Here is an 18958-nt window from a genome sequence, read left to right on the forward strand (position 1 = left end):
TGATGTTGTCTTTGGAGAAGTGTCTATTCATGCCTTTTTTGCATTTCCTCACTGGATTATTTGTTTTTTGGGTGTTGAGTTTGATAAGTTCTTTATAGATTTTGAATACTAACCCTTTATCTGATATGTCATTTGCAAAAATATTCTCCAATTCATCAGTTGCTTTATAGTTTTGCTGATTGTTTCTTGCGCTGTGCAGAAGCTTTTCATTTTGATGAGGTCCCAATAATTCATTTTTGCTTTTGTTTCACTTGCCTCTGGAGATGAGTAAGAAGTTGCAGCAGCCAAGGTCAAAGAAGTTTTTGCCTGCTTTCTCCTTGAGGATTTAGATGGCTTCCTCTCTCACATTTAGGTCTTTCATCTATTTTGAATTTATTTTTGTTTATGGTGTAAGAAAGTAGTCCACGTTTATTTTTCTACATGTTGCTGTCCTGTTTTCCCAGTATTACTTGCTGAAGAGACTCTTTGGACATTCTTTCCTGCTTTTTCAAAGAGTAGTTGGCCATACATTTGTGAGTCCATTTCTGGATTTTCTATTCTGTTACATTGATCTGAGTGTCTGTTCTTGTGCCAGTACTATACTGTCTTCATGATTACAACTTTGTAATACAGTGTGAAGTCTGGGATTGTGATGCCTTCAGCTTTGGTTTTCTTTTTCAAGATTGCTTTGGCTATTTGGGGTCTTTTTTGGTTCCATACAAATTTTAGGGTTGTTTGTTCTAGCTCTGTGAAGAATGCTGGTGTTATTTTGATAGGGATTGCATTGAATTTGTAGATTGCTTTGGGTAGAATTGACATTTTAATAATATTTGTTCTTCCTATCCAGGAGCATGGGATATTTTTCCTTTTTTTTTTGTCTTCTTCAATTTCTCTCATAATTCCTATAGTTTTCAGTGTATAGATTATTTACCTCTTTGGTTAGATTGATTCCTAGATATTTTGTGGTTTTTTTGTACAGTTGTAAATGGGATTGGTTCCTTGATTTCTCTTTCTGTTGCTTCATTATTGGTGTATAGGAATGCAACAGAAATTAGTTGATTTCTGTGCATTGACCTCACATCCTGCAACTTTGCTGAATTCACGTATCAGTTCTAGTAGTTTTTTGGTGGAATCTTTTAGGTTTTCCATATAGAGTATCATGTCATTTGCAGAGTGAAAGTTTGACCTCCTCCCGGCTGATTTGGATGCCTTTTATTTGTGTGTCTGATTGCTGAGGCTAAGACTTCCAATACTATGTTGTATAACAGTGACGAGAGTGGACATCCCTGTCTTGCTCCTGACTTTAGGGGGGAAGCTCTCAGGTTTTCCTCATTGAGGATGATGTTAGCAGTGGGTCTTTCATATGTGGCTTTTATGATTTGAGGTGTGATCCTTCATTTCTTACTTTCTTGAGGGTTTTTATCAAGAAAGGATGCTGTATTTTGTCAAATGCTTTTGCTGCATCCATTAAGAGGATCATGTGGTTCTTGTCCTTTCTTTTATTGATCTGATGAATTACATTGATTGCTTTGCAGATATTGAACCAGCCCTGCAGCCCAGGTATAAATCCTACTTGGTTGTGGTGAATAATTTTTTTTTAATGTATTGTTGGATCCGGTTGGTTAATACTTTGTTGAGGATTTCTGCATCCATGTTCATCAGGGAGATTGGTGTATAGTTCTCCTTTACAGTGGGGTCTCTGGTTGGTTTTTGAACCAAAGTAATCCTGGTATCATAGAAAGAATTTGGACGTTTTCCTTCCATTTCTATTTTTTGGAACAGCTTCAAGAGAATAGGTGTTAACTCTTCTTTAAATGTTTGGTAGAATTCCTCTGGACAGCCATCTAGTTCTGGACTCTTGTTTTTGGGCAATTTTTGATTACTAATTAGATTTCTTTACTGGTTATGGCTCTGTTCATATTTTTTGTTTCTTCCTGTTTGTAGTTTATATGTGTCTAGGAATTTGTCCATTTCTTCCAGATTACCCATTTTTTTGCATATAATTGCTCATAATATTCCCTTATTATTGTGTGTATTTCTGCTGTTTTGGTTGTGATCTCTCTTCTTTCATTCTTGATTTTATTTATTTGGGTCCTTTCTTTTTTCTTTTTGATCAGACTAGCTACAGGTTTATTAATTTTGTTAATTCTTTCAATCAACCAACTTCTGTTTTCATTGATGTTTTTTTTTTGTTTGTTTTGTTTTTTCGGGTTCAATAGTATTGATTTCTGCTTTAATCTTTATTATTTCCTGTCTTCTGCTGGTTTGGGGTTTTATTTGCTGTTCTTTTTCTATCTCTTTAAGGTGTAACATTAGGTTGTGTATCCGAAACCTTTCTTCCTTCTTTAGGTAGGCCTGGATTACTATATACTTTCATTTTATGACCACCTTTGCTGCATCCCAGAGGTTTTGGGGCTGTGCTGTTATCATTTTCATTGACTTCTATGTACTTTTTAATTTCTTCTTTAACTTCTTGTTTAGCCCATTCATTCTTTAATAAGATGGTGTTTAGTCTCCAAGTATTTGTTATCTTGCCACATTTTTTATTGTGTTTGATTTCAAGTTTCATAGCATCCTAGTGTGAAAATATGCGTGGTATGATCTCCTTCATTTTGTACTTGTTGAGGGCTGATTTGTGTCCGAATATGTTATCTGTTCTGGTGAACATTCCTTGTGCACTGGAGAAGAATATGTATTCCGTTGCTTTAGGATGAAATGTTCTGAATATATCTGTTAAGTCCATCCAATACAGTGTGTCATTCAAAGCCATTGTTTCCTTGTTGATTTTCTGTTTAGATGATCTGTCCATTGCTGTAAGTGGCGTGTTGAAGTCCCCTACTTTTATGGTATTATTATCAGTGAGTTTCTTTGTTTGTGATTAATTGATATATTTGGGTGCTCCACATTTGGAGCATAAGTATTTACAATTGTTAGGTCTTCTTGGTGGATACTCCCCTTAATTATGACATAATGCCCTTTAAAGTCTAGATATATATAAGTATGGCTACTCTGGCTTTCTTTTGTCGACCGTTAGCATGATAGGTGGTTTCTCCATACCCTGACTTTAAATCTGAAGGTGTCTTTCAGTCTAAAGTGGATCTCTTATAAACAGCATATAGATGGATCTTTTTTCTTACCCATTCTATTACTCTGTGTCTTTTGATTGGAGAATTTAGTCCATTGATGTTGAGTGAGTACTGAAAGATACAAATTTATTGCCTTTATGTTGCTTGTAGAGTTGGAGTTTCTGGTGGTGGTCTCTGGTCCTTTCAGTCCTTGTTGCTCTAGTCTTTGTGTCTCCCCCCACCCGCCATCTTTTCTCCCCTCAGAGAATTCCCCCTTAAAATTTCTTGCAGGGCTAGCTTAGTGGTCATGAAATCTTTTAAGTTTTGTTTGTCTGGGAAACTTTTTCTCTCTCCTTCTATTTTGAATGGCAGCTTTCCTGGATAAAGATTCTTGGCTGCATATTTGAATCCAGCACATTGAATATATTGTACCACTCCTTTTTGGCTGGCTGAGTTTTGTGGATAGGTCTGCTGCAAACCTGATCTGTTTTCTTTGTAGGTTAAAGACTTTTTTTCCCCCTTGCTGCTTTCAAGATTCTTTTCTTGCCTTAGTATTTTGTGAATTTGACTCATGTGCCTTGTTGATACTCAGGTTTTGTTGAATCTAATGGAAGTCCTCTGTGCTTCCTGGATTTTGATGTGTGTCTTTCCCCAGGTTAGGAAACTTTCTGCTATGATTTTGCTCACATAATTTTTCCACCCCTTTTCTCTCACCTCATCTTTGGGGACTCCTGTGATTCTGATTTTGTTCCTTTATAATGAGTCACTTATTTCTCTAATTCTTAAATTGTGCTCTTTTGCCTTACTCTCCCTTTTTGTTCCTTGCTTCATTATTCTCCCAAAGTTTGTCCTCTGTGTCACTGATTTGCTGCCCTGCCTCATCCATCTCTGCTGCCGTGGCGCCGTTCGGATTGCAGCTCAGTTATAGGGTTTTTAAACTTCATTCTGACCAGCTTTTACTACTTCTATCTCTGCAGAAAGGGATCCTAAACTATTTTCAACCCAGTTAATATCCTTATATTATGATTCTGAATTCTGGTTCAGACATCTTGCTTATACCTGTGTTAAGCCCCTGGGTGTTGTTTCTGCTCTTTCTTTTGGGGTGGATTCCTTTGTTTTGTCATTTTGAAGGAAGAAAAGGAATTCATAAGGTAAAAAAAAAAAATTAAAAGAATTAACATACACACACACAGATCAAATAAATGATGCTAGATATTGTGTGTGTTTTGGTCTGGTTGTTTGAAGGAACTTGAAAGATTAGAGAAAAAAGGAAAAGAAAAAAGGAAAACATTTGAAACTTTGAAAAAATGAATATGTTAAAATAGAATAAAATGAAATGATGGCAGTAAAATAGATTTTTAAAAATTTCAAAAATATAAAAAATATAGTAGAAAAAATTAAAAATACATTTAATGAAAATGGAAAATAAAAATAAATTTTTTTCTCTTTCTGTATTTAAGAATAAGAAAAGAAAAATAATTGAATACATGGACCAGCAAACAGACTGAAATACGATTGAAATTACAGTGGTTTCCCCTAGAAGTCCAACTATGAAGCACTTTTTAGTCTGTAAACAAGGCAGGCTGAGAGACTTGTGTTCCTGAAGAGCAAGGTTGGCCCAGTTGGGTAGGACTTAGTGTGACAGCTCTGCTCTCCACTAGATGGCGCTGCTTGGCTTACTGGGGTGGATTGTTGTGGCGCATGTAGGTGTGTGCACATCCGCAGGAGGGCTGAAAATGATGTCGCCCAGCCACCCAGTCTCTCCTAGTTTAGGAACTTTCTTCTCCCCGGTCAGCAATCGGGCACCATCCTTTGTCTCTGGTTTCTGTCTACTCTAATTTTACACTGTCCGTGACCAAGCCGTCAGGTTGCCAGACGGCACCTCCCTCCTGCGTTTTATCTCAATGCAGTTCTGTTTCCCAATCCCTCACCTCTGAAGGACTGCGGCTTTGACCCCCCCAGACCCTCTGGGGGTGGGTCTCACCTATCAGTGGCCGGGTGCCCGCCGTGCCCAGGGACGTTCGCAGGACCATACTGCTGCTGATGCCCAGAGGCTGCGGCTGGATGCCAGCCTGCCCCAGAGAAGGTTTACGTAATCGTGTAGCAGCAGTGTTTCAGGGATTATAGAAAATCACAACACACATCTGGCACCAGGCTTCACCCTTCATGTCCTTGTTCCAGCACCAGCGAATGTGGTTTACTCTGGGGTCTGCTGGGATCTTTGGCCGTGATGTGGGCACACAGCCCCTACAGAATGTCCTCCCAGCAGGGGGACCGCCTCTCCCTACGTGGCCCGAGGACCCCTGGACCTCATTTTCTGCTCCTGGGGATTCGCCCTTCTCATCAGAGCACTGCCAGTTATCAAGCTGCAGTTTCAGACTCTGTACTCCCCATTTATGGAGTCTTAATAGAATGTAAGCCCTCTTTCTCCCTTCTTTGTTCAGTCTCTGTGGCTATTTCTACTTCTCCACTTTCTCTCCAGCTCTTTGTGTGTGTGTAGGGGGGACTTTTTCCATACCATCCTGCCCCACCTCCACCCTCTCTCCACAAGCAAGACCAGCTCCCTGCTCTCCGTGGCTTCTCTGCCCCCCAGTTCACCTCTCTGCACCATGGACTTGGGAAGTTCTCTGGTTCAGCTTGTGCAGAGTGTTGTGTTGATACTCAGTTTTCTAGGTATGAGGGAGGGTTTGTGTTGATCTGACTGTATTTCATGGGTGTAAGACACAAAAAAAAAACGACCATGCTGTTCTGCCATCTTGGCCCCTCCCTCAACAATGCCTTTTGATTTCATTAATTTTCTGTATTGTTTTGTCTTTCTTATTATCTAGATTTCTTTTATTGTTTCTATTTTTTCCTTGTGTTTAGTTTCACTTTTTTTTTACTTTATTTTGAAGCTTGAGATTTTCATGTCTTTCTAATATAAGCTTTAATGCTATAAAGTTCTAAGAAGTGTTTTAACTGTAGCCTACACTTTTTGAAAAGTTGCATTTTCCTTTTTATTAAGTTCAAAGTATTATCTTCCCCTGAGATCTTTCCAACCCATGACTTATTTAGAACCGTGTTAATTTCTGCTTCTTTATGATATTTCTTCCTTTTCTCTACTGATTTCCAGTTTTATTTCAATGTGGTTAGAGCACGCTTTGTATGATTTCAGTCCTCTTAAATTTATTGAGCCTTGTTTTCTGATGCAAAATGTGGCATATTTTGGTGATTTTCTTTTTTGTTCTGTTGGTGATGGAATTTTTAAAACTATTGCTTAGGTCATGTGTGTGATAGTGTTTTTATAAATCTGTATCATTACATATTCTCTGTTCACTTGTTCTAACAATTCTAGCAATGTACTTAAGAGAGAAGTTGTTGTACTGCTCATACTGATTGTGTATATTTGCCTGTTTCTCCTTTCAGTTCTGCTTCACATATTGTTTTAATTTAAAAAAACTTTTGTAATGTTTATTTTTGAGAGAGAACGAGAGAGAGAGTGTGTGAGCAGAGGAGAGAGGCAGAAAGAGAGGGAGACACAGAACCTGAAGCAGGCTCCAGGCTCTGTGCTGGCAGCCCAGGGCCCAATGTAGGGCTTGAACTCACTAACTGTGAGATCCTGGTCTCAGCCAAAGTTGGATGCTTAACTGACTGAGCCACTCAGGCATCCCTGTGCCTCACGTAGTTTGGAGTACTGTTCTTAGGTACGTGCACATATAGGATTGTTCTTACATCTTTATATATTAAAACCTTTATTATTATGAAATGCCCACTTTTATTTCCTGTGATATTCCTTTCTCAAGGTTTTTTTTTTTAATCTGATGTTAATGTAGCCACTCCAGATTTTTAGATTTTAATAAATAATTATATAGAACATATTTCCTGTCTTTTTACTTAGCTTTGTTTTTGTAATTAAAGTTGGTTTCTTGATATGGCACATAGCTGGGTTTATATTCTTCTCTAAAACGACAACTTGCCTTTTATTAAGGTGTTAGATGAACCTTCTCATTTAATGTAATTGTCTATATAATTAGCTTTAAATCTACATTTGTGGCTTTTGCTCTGTCCCACCAACTCTTCTTTGTTTGTTTGTTTTGGTCGTTTGTTTTGTTTTTTTCTTCTTTATCCTACTGACTTTTGGGTTGAGCTTTTCCATTTTCTCCTGGGGCTCTTTGTGAATACTGTTTTGTAGACTTACTTTGTATTTATGGGTGAAGGTACTAGTTTTGTCTTTCCTGTGTAAATGTGGAATAAATTGCCCTCTCCAATTACTGTTTCTCTATGACTCTATGAACACCTCTTCTCTTCATGGTCAGGGAGAAAAGGGCATACAATGTGTGTTTGATTTTGCTTCTGAAATAAGTCGTTGGGAACTACCTACCAATGATTTTATTCCCTCTTTTTATTTCCTTTCTTAGGAATTAGAAATTAAGAAAATGGCTAAGATTGGTAATAAAGAAGCTTGTAGAGTTTTAGCCAAACAGCTTGTACATCTACGGAAACAGAAAACAAGAACTTTTGCTGTAAGTTCAAAAGTCACTTCTATGTCCACGCAAACAAAAGTGATGAATTCCCAGATGAAGATGGCAGGAGCAATGTCTACTACAGCAAAAGTAAGTGAGGATCTTTATACCCTTACACTTATAGTTCTAAGATATTTAAATGTCAGCATTCAAATCAGATTTAGAAGCACCTCCTGATGTATGTGGAGTATGGAATCTGTGTAATATTTAGTAAAAGGAGTTACAATACTAGATAATCCAGGTAACTTCTTATAGATTTAATTGAAATATAGTCAACTTAAAATAGTATATTAGATTCAGGTGTACATAGATTCTTTAGTGATTTGTTTTACTATAAAATTTCATATGTTAGAACATTTTGATTGTCCCAGGGCCGCATGTAGCTTCTAAATTTTTTAAACTGACTTAAAGTATTGTTTTCTTTTTCCCTTAAATTGTCAGAAGGTTTTTGGTCCTGTTATTTCATTAAGCTATAAGCTTTGATTACTTTTGAGTAATTTCCTCTTGATTCATTTTCATGTATGTGTCAGAAGGACACACAGTTTCTATCAGTAGAATTTACCAGTTAGTTTTGTCAGGAACTTACGTTTAACTTATGCCCTTTGTATAAAAAATAAATGTTTTTACTATGGAGTTTAAAGGGTTTGAGCTTTTTGATTTTTTAATAACTAATGAGCCCCTTGATCTATATGAAGCTCTGTGAAGAATAAGAAGACATTTAAGACAAAGGCCCTGCTCTCACAGATTTTACAGTTCAGTAAGGGGTGGCGTGGGGGTAGGAGCGGGGACATTAAGCTGTTTCTAATGGGCAAACTACCCACTATACATCAGTGTGTGCTAAATTTCGGTGACCTGTTCAGATCTTTGAATTGAATGATCTGAAAGACTTGCAGAAGCCCTAGGTCTGAAAACTATCACTAGGTGTTAAACATAAGGAAGGAGGAGTATTTGAATATGAGGACCAAAAGAAAAGAAAGCCACAGAGGAAGAGAAAGTATGAGGTTTATATTAGAAAAAAATGGTATATACAGTTGATTCTTGTTATTTGAAGTAGTTAATGTTCCATAAGGTTCGGAACACTGAGTTGGTGAATATTGAGTCATTGCTCCTAAGGGAAATACAAGGCTAGGTTCCTTTAAGCCTTTGGTGACAACATTTTTATCAACCAACTTATACCTAACATTGTTTAATGTGTGTTTCTGTTGAAGGACACCATATTTAATAAGTGTTATTGATTCATTAACATTGAACTCATGCCTAATCAAAGCTAATATGTATTTTCTCCACCAACACAGCATAGCTTCCTACACTGAGGAGCACTTCACAACCCTTTAGTGCTGTGGTTGGGGTCATTTTAATTGGTCACCACCAAAAGGTACAAAAATCTGGCACTAAATAGACACAATAAGGACACTTGTTTACGGTATGAGAGTTGAGAGAAGAAAGCAATGTCACCTTGTTTGACCTCAGCTAGAAACAACCACATTGGGCAACTTAAATGTTTTGCTGTTCTCTACATGTCCACAAAGGAACAAAAAAACACTGAGTATTGGTTTGAGGTTACAAATAAATTTTAATGAGTAGGTAGATCCACAAAATATGGAATTGAGAAATAATGAGCAACTATCATTGTTTTTTAGATTACAGAGAACACGAAAATAGAATTTGCCCATCTTAGGTGCAGTAAGTACAGTGACACATTATGTTCTAAAAAATATAGAGGAAGTTTAAAAGAAAGGAGATTTCAATATAAGTTATGTTCTGTTAGTTAACTTAATCTTGATGGATCTTTCTCACTTTTTAGTGAAAAATACACAGTTAAGGGCCAAAACTTCTGTTAACCCTTTTTTGTTTCACAAGTGGACAGAACTAAACATCTAATTTGGGAAAAGATTGTATGTGAAGATCACACAGTTGAGCTGGGTAACCTTTCAATAATGAAAAGGGGAAAGATACTTACCTTGCAATTTTTTTTTCTTTTTTAGAGGTGGTAGGTTAGGAAAAGGTACCAAATATGGTCCTGCCATACAGAGATGGTTGAACTGGAATTTTCACTTAATTATTTTAGAAATGTCTTAATTCAGCAAATACTTGTTTAGACCCTAGAGGTAGGAACTATAACAAATGATAGGTATGAAGTAGACAGCAAAACCAGGTAAGGGCTTAAACTGGACAGTCTATTTAAAAAAGAGCTCACTTGAGAGGCAGTTCAGCGTAGTGATTAGGAGCATACATTCTGGACCGGATTACTTGAGTTCAAGTCTTATTTCTGTTCAGTAGCTTTGGGATGTTCGTCAAGTGAATTTGCATTTCTGCGCCTTCATTCTCCATTTATAGTGTATGGAAAATGGCGGTACCTATGGTACATAGGATTTGTCAGGTTTAAATCTTTTAACTTTAAACGTAATATGTGAATAACTATGCTTTAGGTACAGGGTCTGGTATAGTTAAGGCTATATAGGCATTTACTGCTTTATTATTATCATTATCATTGTTATTAATGTTAAGATGCAAGTAAAGTAATATAATTTATATCAATAAATAGAGAATTTCGTCTATAATGAGTGAGATCAGTGTGGCTAGAGGGCAGCGGTACAAGACAAGACTAGTTAAGAGTTTGGTGCTGTTTGGTCTCATAGGGAATTACGGAATTTGGCTTTTAATACTAAGAGCAATGGAAAGCCACTGGGAGGTAGGTGTGGTCTGGAGAGGGATGGGGGAAATCCAGTGATACAGGTTATTTTGGCTGTAGCATTGCATACAGATTGAGAAAAGACTGCTTGGTATCTTTGAAACTGATGGGTTTTATATTGTATAGTGTCTTTTACTAGTAACTAACTGGATGTAGTAAACATATATATGCAAATTCTCTAATATGTAAGAAATATTTTGCCCATACTAGATAGCATTAATCTCTTCAATGAAATAGCTTGTGAATATAAAATGTAATAATTCTTTTCACATATTTTTGAAAACTCAGTGTCCTGTACATTTCTTTAAACCATGATTTAAAATATGTTAACAGTTTAAGTATTCATGCTGTGTATCCTTTTTCGTTTAGACATCAAAAGCTTAATGACAAATTTTGTGAAATATAAATTACAATTTTCAGTTTAGACATTAATTGCTTGGCACAAAAAAGGCAAATGTCGTTTTCCCATTTGAATAGCAGTGGATGTTTTTGTTGTTGACAATGTTTTTTAATTACTTTTTTTTTTTTGCCTACTGCTCATGTGAGTTTTTTTACCCTCGTCTTTATTATATACGTTAAGCAGATGGTTTCCAAATATTTCACTTTTTTCTAGAATACTAATACTCTTGTTTGATTATGGCAGGATGTATATCTTTAGAAAGCCTGCAGAAAGATGTGTTCCCTTTGAACTTATTTTATGGTAAAATTTTCCCAACTATGCAGCCAACACGAATCTTTCCTTATATTTAAAGACAATGCAAGCAGTTAACAAGAAGATGGATCCACAGAAGACGTTACAAACAATGCAGAATTTCCAGAAGGAGAACATGAAAATGGAAATGACTGAAGAAATGAGTAAGTTTAATAATTTGTAATGAAATTTATAGTTTTTCATCTTTGAATTAGCCAGGTTTATTTATTAGCAACCTCATATTCTAATCCATAAAAGCACAAATGTTGAAAAAAATGATACAGCACCCTTCTGAATAGACACTTACATTTTAACTCTAATGCGTTTTTTAAAATTAAACAAACTTTTTTAATGTTTATTTGTTTTTGAGAGAGACCGAGCAGGAGCAGGGGAGGGGCAGAGAGAGAGACACAGAATCTGAAGCAGGCCTCAGGCTCTTTGATGACAGTGCAGCACACTAACCCCGAGACCACGACCTGTGCTAGCTGGGTGCTTAACCAACTGAGCCACCCATGCACCCACCCCCAGTGCATTTTTAAATTGGCAATGTTTAAGGCTCAATAGTCTATCGAACTGCAAGTAGAAGGAAGAATGTGAAATATGTCATATTGGCCTCAGTCATTTTACTTTAATGATTAGTGTGCCAAAACCAACTTGTGAATAAAATAACTCTTCCTGGTATGAGTTTGATAGTTTCAGTGTTGTGTTGATTCTTTCACACTGTAGAAGAGATCTGTTTTTATTGGAGGTAGAGATAATGGAGCTCTTTGTTCTTATTTTTTTTCTTTTCCTTTCCAAAGTTATTTAATATTTAGTTTTCTTCTTTTTGAGTATAAGCTAATTGCATGTTGTAGTGGAAATATAGTTAATATTGTTTATTATATTTTTCCATGTCTTATGGTAGTTAATCCTATTGCATGTGCAATTTGGAACCTTGTTCTGTTTTTAAAAAACATGATAGTATGACATAGCTAGGTACTCATGACTTTAAGCCTTTTCTGGTCTTTTATTTATTTTTTACTTTATTTTTGAGAGACAGCAAAAGAGGATGAGCAGGGGAGGGGCAGTCAGAAATGGAGACACAGAATCTGAAGCAGGCCCCAGGCTTTGAGCTGTCAGCCAGAGCCTGACGTGGGGCTTGAACCCATGAACCTGAGCCCAAGTTGGATGCGTAACCGACTGAGCCACCCAGGCAACCCTTCTGGTATTTTTTAAAATGGTATTAATACTGTATAATATCAATATTAAATACTACCAATCTTAATTTATTGTACCATTCTTAGATTGGTCAGTAAGACTTTTAAAATTTGTAGTGTATTTGATAATACTTTGATAAATATTTCTATGAGATTTAGAAATGTAGACAAAAATAATAGAGTATTAACTTTATAAGACTTTTGTTTTATACTACCAAATTCTTCCCAGAAAGACTATACCAATCTTTGTGTTGCCAGTTACAGCATCTGGTCAACATCGAATAATGTCAAAACTGATATTGTGCCAAGATATTTCTAGTTGTTTTACAGTTATGTAGAGCTATGCCAGATTAGTTCTGCATAGCTACCAGCATTTAGTTTAATGACATGTAGTGTATAAAATAGTGTCTGATGAAATTACCAGGATTACTAAACTCACCACTGTTCAAGTATTCACCTTCGGAATATCTGTTTTCTTTGTAGACGTTAACGAAGTTGTATGTGTATCTTTGATAGTTCAAAACAATTTTTAGCTTTCACTTTGAATATTTACTTTGAAAAATATGACTTTTTGAAACATCATTAGTGAATTTTTAATGACTGTGAGAATTGTCATTTGTATAATGATTACAGTATGTAACATGTTCATGTGGGTTCTGGTGATGGCACAGGTGTGAGCAGATCTTAGAGGAATTAACTGTTCCATTAAGCTATAGTGAAGAGAATCAATAAGCTCATACTTCAGCTCTTCTCTATCATAGTTTTCATTTTTATTTTAGTACTTTGCAAATGAGTCTGCAAGAACAGTAGTCATTGGTAATTACTCATTTCTTCTATAACCTACTAAATTACATTAACATTAGTATTTCATTTAAAGGTAGATTCAAGGATTCAAGGTTTAAATTGATCCATCTTTTTCCAGTTGGAATTTGTGTTGTGCACTGCTGCTCCAGAACTTGCTCACATTCAAGTTTTGGAAAGGATCTTTGAGAAATCGGTATATACAAATATATATAAGTGGTTAATTTTTTTATACTTTTTTTTTTTTTGAAAGCATTCTTTTTTGTTATCCCTGATTAGGCCTCTCTGTTCTTTCTCATCTATTCCCTTCTTTCATTTTTTTCTGCAGCTGCTGCTTTATTGAGTCCCTTACAGACTTTGGGATTCCTCCCCGCCATTATTATTTAACTAGCATCAGAGTAGTACAGCTGCTAAATTAGTTTTACAGAAACTTACCTCCGAGCATGCCAAGGAGATTCTTTTAGTGGCTTCTTGCTGACTACAAAATAAAATCCCCAGATGTAAACCAAAAACAATTTTCAAGTGATGCCCCTTTATTTTGCCAGTGAGCAGAGGTAAAATGACGGTCTCCACAAGTTGAATAAGTACTAAATGGAAGAATTGAAACTCTAATTGAAACCTTAACATTTTTTTTCTTCAGAGTTGATATTCCATGTTTTTTTCCTTAAATCTAATATAACCTTCTCCAAATTTGTTTTTGAGCTAACACCAAAAATACAATTGTCAAATCATCCTCATAGCAACCAGAGATCTTAACCAGTATCAAGCTTTATTCATATTGTCAAGAATACAAGCAATTAAGATGCACATATGAAATGAGGAGAGGGCTGGGACATCCCAAATTATTCCCCAGATCTTTCTTCCCCCCATATCAGACATAAGCTCTTTGACCCAGAATAATAGATGATGTGGCTAATGAGGTTTGCATATCATCTCATGTTGAAAAAACGTTTAGGTTGTGAAACAAATTTATCCCTCAGATGGTTGTCTTATCTGCTATTTTCTAGGAAGTCATGGCATATAAACTCATATGTTGTAGGTTTGTTTACTATGGCAGTGCTAAACCAAGGATACTCTTACTGGCAAACATTAGTCTGTTTAGCAAGAGTAGAGTTAGCAGCATACTTGCAAGGAGATAGACTAGGTTACCTGTCTTTCTTCCTTAGGGGGTATCCCCCAGTAATCAGGAGAATAATTATGGTCCAGCTGCTTTCTTTCCCTCCTAACCATTTTCCATTCATGCACACAACAGAAGATTTAATCTTCCTTGAATCTCTGTTGTCTTCACCAAGTCTTTGCTCATCCATTTCCCTCTCTGTTTAATCAACAGCCTCGCATCCTTCAAGGACCACCTCACATGTTACTTCTCCCAGTTGGATACAATCTCTTCCTTTTTTATAATCATCTTTCTTAGTTACCACAATCTGATTTTTTTTCTTTTCTACTTAAGTGTAAACTACTTAAAGTCTTCATTTTTCTATCCATTAATTGTATTTGTACTACATGCTAGGCCCTTTGTTTCAAGGATAAACAAGGCATAATCCTAACACGATACCTTCTGTACAGAAGGCTTTCCATAAATATTTTGGGAAGAGAAGGCAAGGAAAAAAGGGATATAGCAGTAATAATCTTTATAAGGCTAAATTGGACATCGTTCTTTACACAAGTTTAATAAAATATTGAACCTTTGTTAGAATATTCTACTTACAAGTTGAATGAAAATTTAAGGAAGTTGAAATATAAATATAGATATAAGTAAATTGTCTCCCAAATATTTACAGGATATTTGATTCCTACATAGTCTTCCATGGTCGGATTTAACAGCTACTCGCTCAGTGAATACAATTTGTGGAATCATATTTTAAAACTTAAGGGGTGCCTGGGTGGCTCATTCAGTTGAGCATCTGACTCTTGGTTTTGGCTCAGGTCACGATCTCATGGTTCATGAGGTCAAGCCCCACTTTGGGCTGACAGCATGGAGCCTGCTTAGAATTCTCTCTCTCCCTCTCTGCCCCTCCATCACTCTCTCTTGCTCAAATAAACTTAAAGACATTTTAAGCCTTTAGCTGTGACTTTCATATAGTTGTTGTTTATTAAAGACGCATTTTTAAAACTCAGGATAGACTTGTTTTATTATAGGAAAATATGTGTTGCAACGAAAAATTACTCCAGATTTAGTAACTCAGAAATGTATCAGTTAACTTAATGGACATTTGAAAAGATTATCCTAAGTTTGCCCTTGCATACTATACAAATATGTACACATTGTTAGACCACCTTCTAAGATTGTAAATTTAACTTGAAATCTGTTTCAAAGTAACTGTTTTTCCCCTTCTTCCCAAGTCAATGACACACTTGATGACATCTTTGATGGCTCTGATGATGAAGAAGAAAGCCAAGATATTGTGAATCAAGTTCTTGATGAAATTGGAATTGAAATCTCTGGAAAGGTAATGAATGTCTTCTATTCTCAGAAAGCATTTCTACCACTTTTTGTCGCTTTAAGTTGCCCTTTCCTGTCAGATATAGGATTTTATATTTGTTTGAATGCAAAGTAAACATCTTTGAAGCATGTCCTTGGTGTCCTTGCCCCATGTTTGATAATGCGCATGTCCCCCCTTTACCTTTCATAGATGGCCAAAGCTCCGTCAGCTGCCCGAAGCTTACCATCTGCCTCTACTTCAAAGGCTACAATCTCCGATGAAGAGATTGAACGGCAACTCAAAGCTTTAGGAGTAGATTAGTCAGAACAAATCATAATATTTTGCTTACTTACAGTTATTTAGTATAAATCAGGCACAGTGCAGATTCCTTTTACAAAATACACTTATTTGCAAAAATGAAGACCATGAGCAAACAGTTGTTTCCTAACCCATGGCTATTTTGAATCTTTTACCAAAGAATGACAAGGATGCAAAAATGGGAACAGTTTGGATTTTAATTAGAACTATTTAGGAGTGAGGATGTGTAAAAAGTTGACTTCTTTTTTGCATGGCATAGAGAAATTATATTCATTACTTGGTGTTTATGTTCTATGTGTTTTTACACGGAACACAAAAATCTTGTTAAATGCCACTAGGCACCAACTAAAGAGACTTGTAAAAATATTAAAAATATATCATTAATTCTGTATCTGTTGCTTGTCCTTTGTGAGTGATAGGTGTTATGACATAGGCGGTTCAGCTGCCAAATTATTTTTAAATGACCCAAAAGAAGAGTGCTACATAAACATCTGTCTTAAAAACTGTCATGAGTTTTTCCTGTTTGTTTTTTTTTTTCTTTCCTTTGGGGGAACATTCTAGTTGGTAAGTTTATTACCTTTCAAAATGTGCTTGGCACCTGCCTTAAATAGCACAAACATATTGTGCACATCTTTAAATTATTTTAACTGGCAGAAAAAAAAATTACATTTTTAAATATTGAGGCCTCTTAGAGAAATTACCCTGGTTGTCTTTTGTAAAAACTTATAAAAATGAATATAATTAGCAAACATGGACACTGAATTAATAACATTTTGTAGTAATAAAACTATATTTCGGTTGGTCTTCCAGGAACTGAGAAAAGTTTCCCCATGTGAGATACTATTTAATATCTGATTAATTTTGATCTTTATTAACGTGTATCTTGAACACTCTAAATGGAAGTGTTCTTCCTTTCACACTATGAAGACAATACTTGACCTGAATATTAAAGTAAAAATTAGCATTTTTTTCTTAGTAAATAAACTACAACTTTGTCAGAAATTCCTGCCTAAATGTGTATTAATGTATTCACATTTTGTTAAGGTGAAGTTGCTATGGTATTTATGTATAGAAAGCAAGAAAAAACGAAGTGGCAGATTAGTTAGAGATAGAATTTAGGATTAGGTTAGTTTGAAAAAGTTGGTGGAATACGTGGGTTCTAGCGCATCCCACCGTAAACACTGGAGGAGAGACCGCCTAAGTGTGACCAGGTCAGCATCTGACCACGGACACTTTGGCCTAGCATTGACAGCGTAAATCCATTTTAGGGCTAGTATCCATGTGGCATTTGGATTGATGGAAAGAATGAAAAGAAATAATTTATAATTCATAAACCATTGTATGATGTTCAAAAATAAGGTTGCATTGTTTATAGTATTAAATAGTTTCCCTGAACATTGATGGGTCAAAACATTTTACTGGATTATGGAATGTTAACCCAGAATTTGTTTTGATTCTTGGATGTATATAATAATGCCAACTAACTTTATTTACTTTCCTGTTTACATGCGGGGGCTTTTGTTTTTAAAAATTATTTTGTTAAAAAAATTCCAATAAAGATTTATTGCTGTTATGCTTTTTTCCCTTTTTACTCTGTTTTTGGCTTCAGCTAAAGTTAACATTTTTATGCAGATCTGGTAATTTTTCAAAATAATGATTTTTATTATTTTTCTGGAAGGAAACTCAGGTAACTCTGCTTCTTAAATTTTAACAAATGTCTTTTCTAAGAATTAGCAGTTGGTACAGCATTGATGTTTGTGAGTGAATAGAGGAAGTCTCAAGAAATTCATATGATGATTCCTTTTCTAGAACTTCCAGGGGATAAACATTTTTAAGTGTTATTATTTTTAAGCAGATAAGTCTTAGAGATTTATTTTCAGCCAAACATGGATGCTGCAGAAGGATGGATACTATCGAAGGCTTTGGGACCCAGGGTAGAAAGAAGAGCCATTTTGATTTGGGTATATTTATAAAATGCTCTGTGGCAATTCCACAATCATTATAAAATTACATTATATTGTGCTTTACTAAAAATGAAACTTTCAACACTTAGGATTAGGAAACAAAGGATTCTTTTACATTGAGTTTAATGAAAATAGAGTTGATCTTTTGACAATTTGTGGGTGTTAGGGGCAGTGACCCCATGCAGTCACAAATCTACATATAACTTTTGACTTCCCCAAAACTTGACTATAGCCTACTGTTGACCAGAAGCCTTACCAATAACATAACAAATCAATTAGTACATATTTTGTATGTTAACTGTGTTAAATAGTGTATCCTACTATAAAGTAAGTTAGGGACAATAAAATGTTAAGAAAATCATAAGAGAAAATCATAAGTGGAAAAGTATAGCAATACCTCTTTTACCAAGAAGGATACAATCCAGTGTTACATTCTGTTGGGATGTAAAAGTCATGGGTGGAGGAGATCTAAGAATACCAGAGAAGTAGAATGTGGTTAGAATACATAAAATGATCACTTGTCAGGGGACTGTGTTGCATAGACTATGTTCTGTGCTCAGAGAAGAGTGCTTGGCTAAGGCAAGGGCCAGTGGAAAGGGGGTCAAGATTGTAACCCTGTAGACAGAGGGACTCTGGCAGCCTTGGGCTTTAATCAACCTGCACAGTGATGTATATTTTATTATTTGCAGTTGATTGCCTTTAGGAGAAAAGTGCACTCTCCCCTCAGCCACAAGTACGTTCCTTACTACCCAGTGGCCACACTTCTAGCCTGATCACTGGGGGCCTAATTTAAATATGTGCTCCTATTTTAGATAATCCTATGTTAAAACTCGGTGTGTGTCCAGGGCCTGTAATGACTTTCTCCTTTGATTACCATGATTCTGCAAGAATAGGCTTTTTGCAGCTGCAGAGAAATGGATCAACTTTCCAATTTCCTCTCTGTAGAAATTGAGTCCCATAAAGGTATGTAACATCATTCTTCTAAACTTAGTTCCTTTAAGAATCAATTGGATTGAATTTAACTTAGAGGAAGCCTGATGATTGTGAAGTCTGATTTAAGGCACTCTAATTTTTGGGACACCACACCACACACACTCACCTTCCTCCCCCCCCCCCCCCCCCCCCCCCCCCCCCCCCCCCCCCCCCCCCCCCCCCCCCCCCGCCCCCCAGCTCCCCCAGAAGTTGAGAGCACGTGCACAAAGACGCACTGCTCCCATCCACAAATACTGAAAATATTTTTTCACTGGATCAATTTTTCCACCATTAGAAGTGGAGGGTGAATGGAGGAAAGTCAACCATCTCTGTGAGATAAAATTGAATATACCAA

General features: G+C 36.1%; 1 protein-coding gene across 1 annotated transcript in view; it reads left to right on the plus strand.

Moving 5' to 3' along the window:
* The window catches only part of CHMP2B (charged multivesicular body protein 2B), a 35346-nt gene extending 18106 nt beyond the window's left edge, over positions 1-17240 (plus strand). The window contains exons 4-7 of the mRNA XM_029939152.1: positions 7442-7636; positions 10991-11093; positions 15270-15376; positions 15560-17240. Coding sequence (XP_029795012.1) covers positions 7442-7636; positions 10991-11093; positions 15270-15376; positions 15560-15670 — 516 coding nt within the window. The 3' untranslated portion in view covers positions 15671-17240. The remainder of the gene's footprint in view (positions 1-7441; positions 7637-10990; positions 11094-15269; positions 15377-15559) is intronic.
* Positions 17241-18958: the final 1718 nt, after the last annotated feature.

This window comes from Suricata suricatta, chromosome 5 (genome assembly GCF_006229205.1).
Source record: "Suricata suricatta isolate VVHF042 chromosome 5, meerkat_22Aug2017_6uvM2_HiC, whole genome shotgun sequence".
NCBI lineage: Eukaryota > Metazoa > Chordata > Mammalia > Carnivora > Herpestidae > Suricata > Suricata suricatta.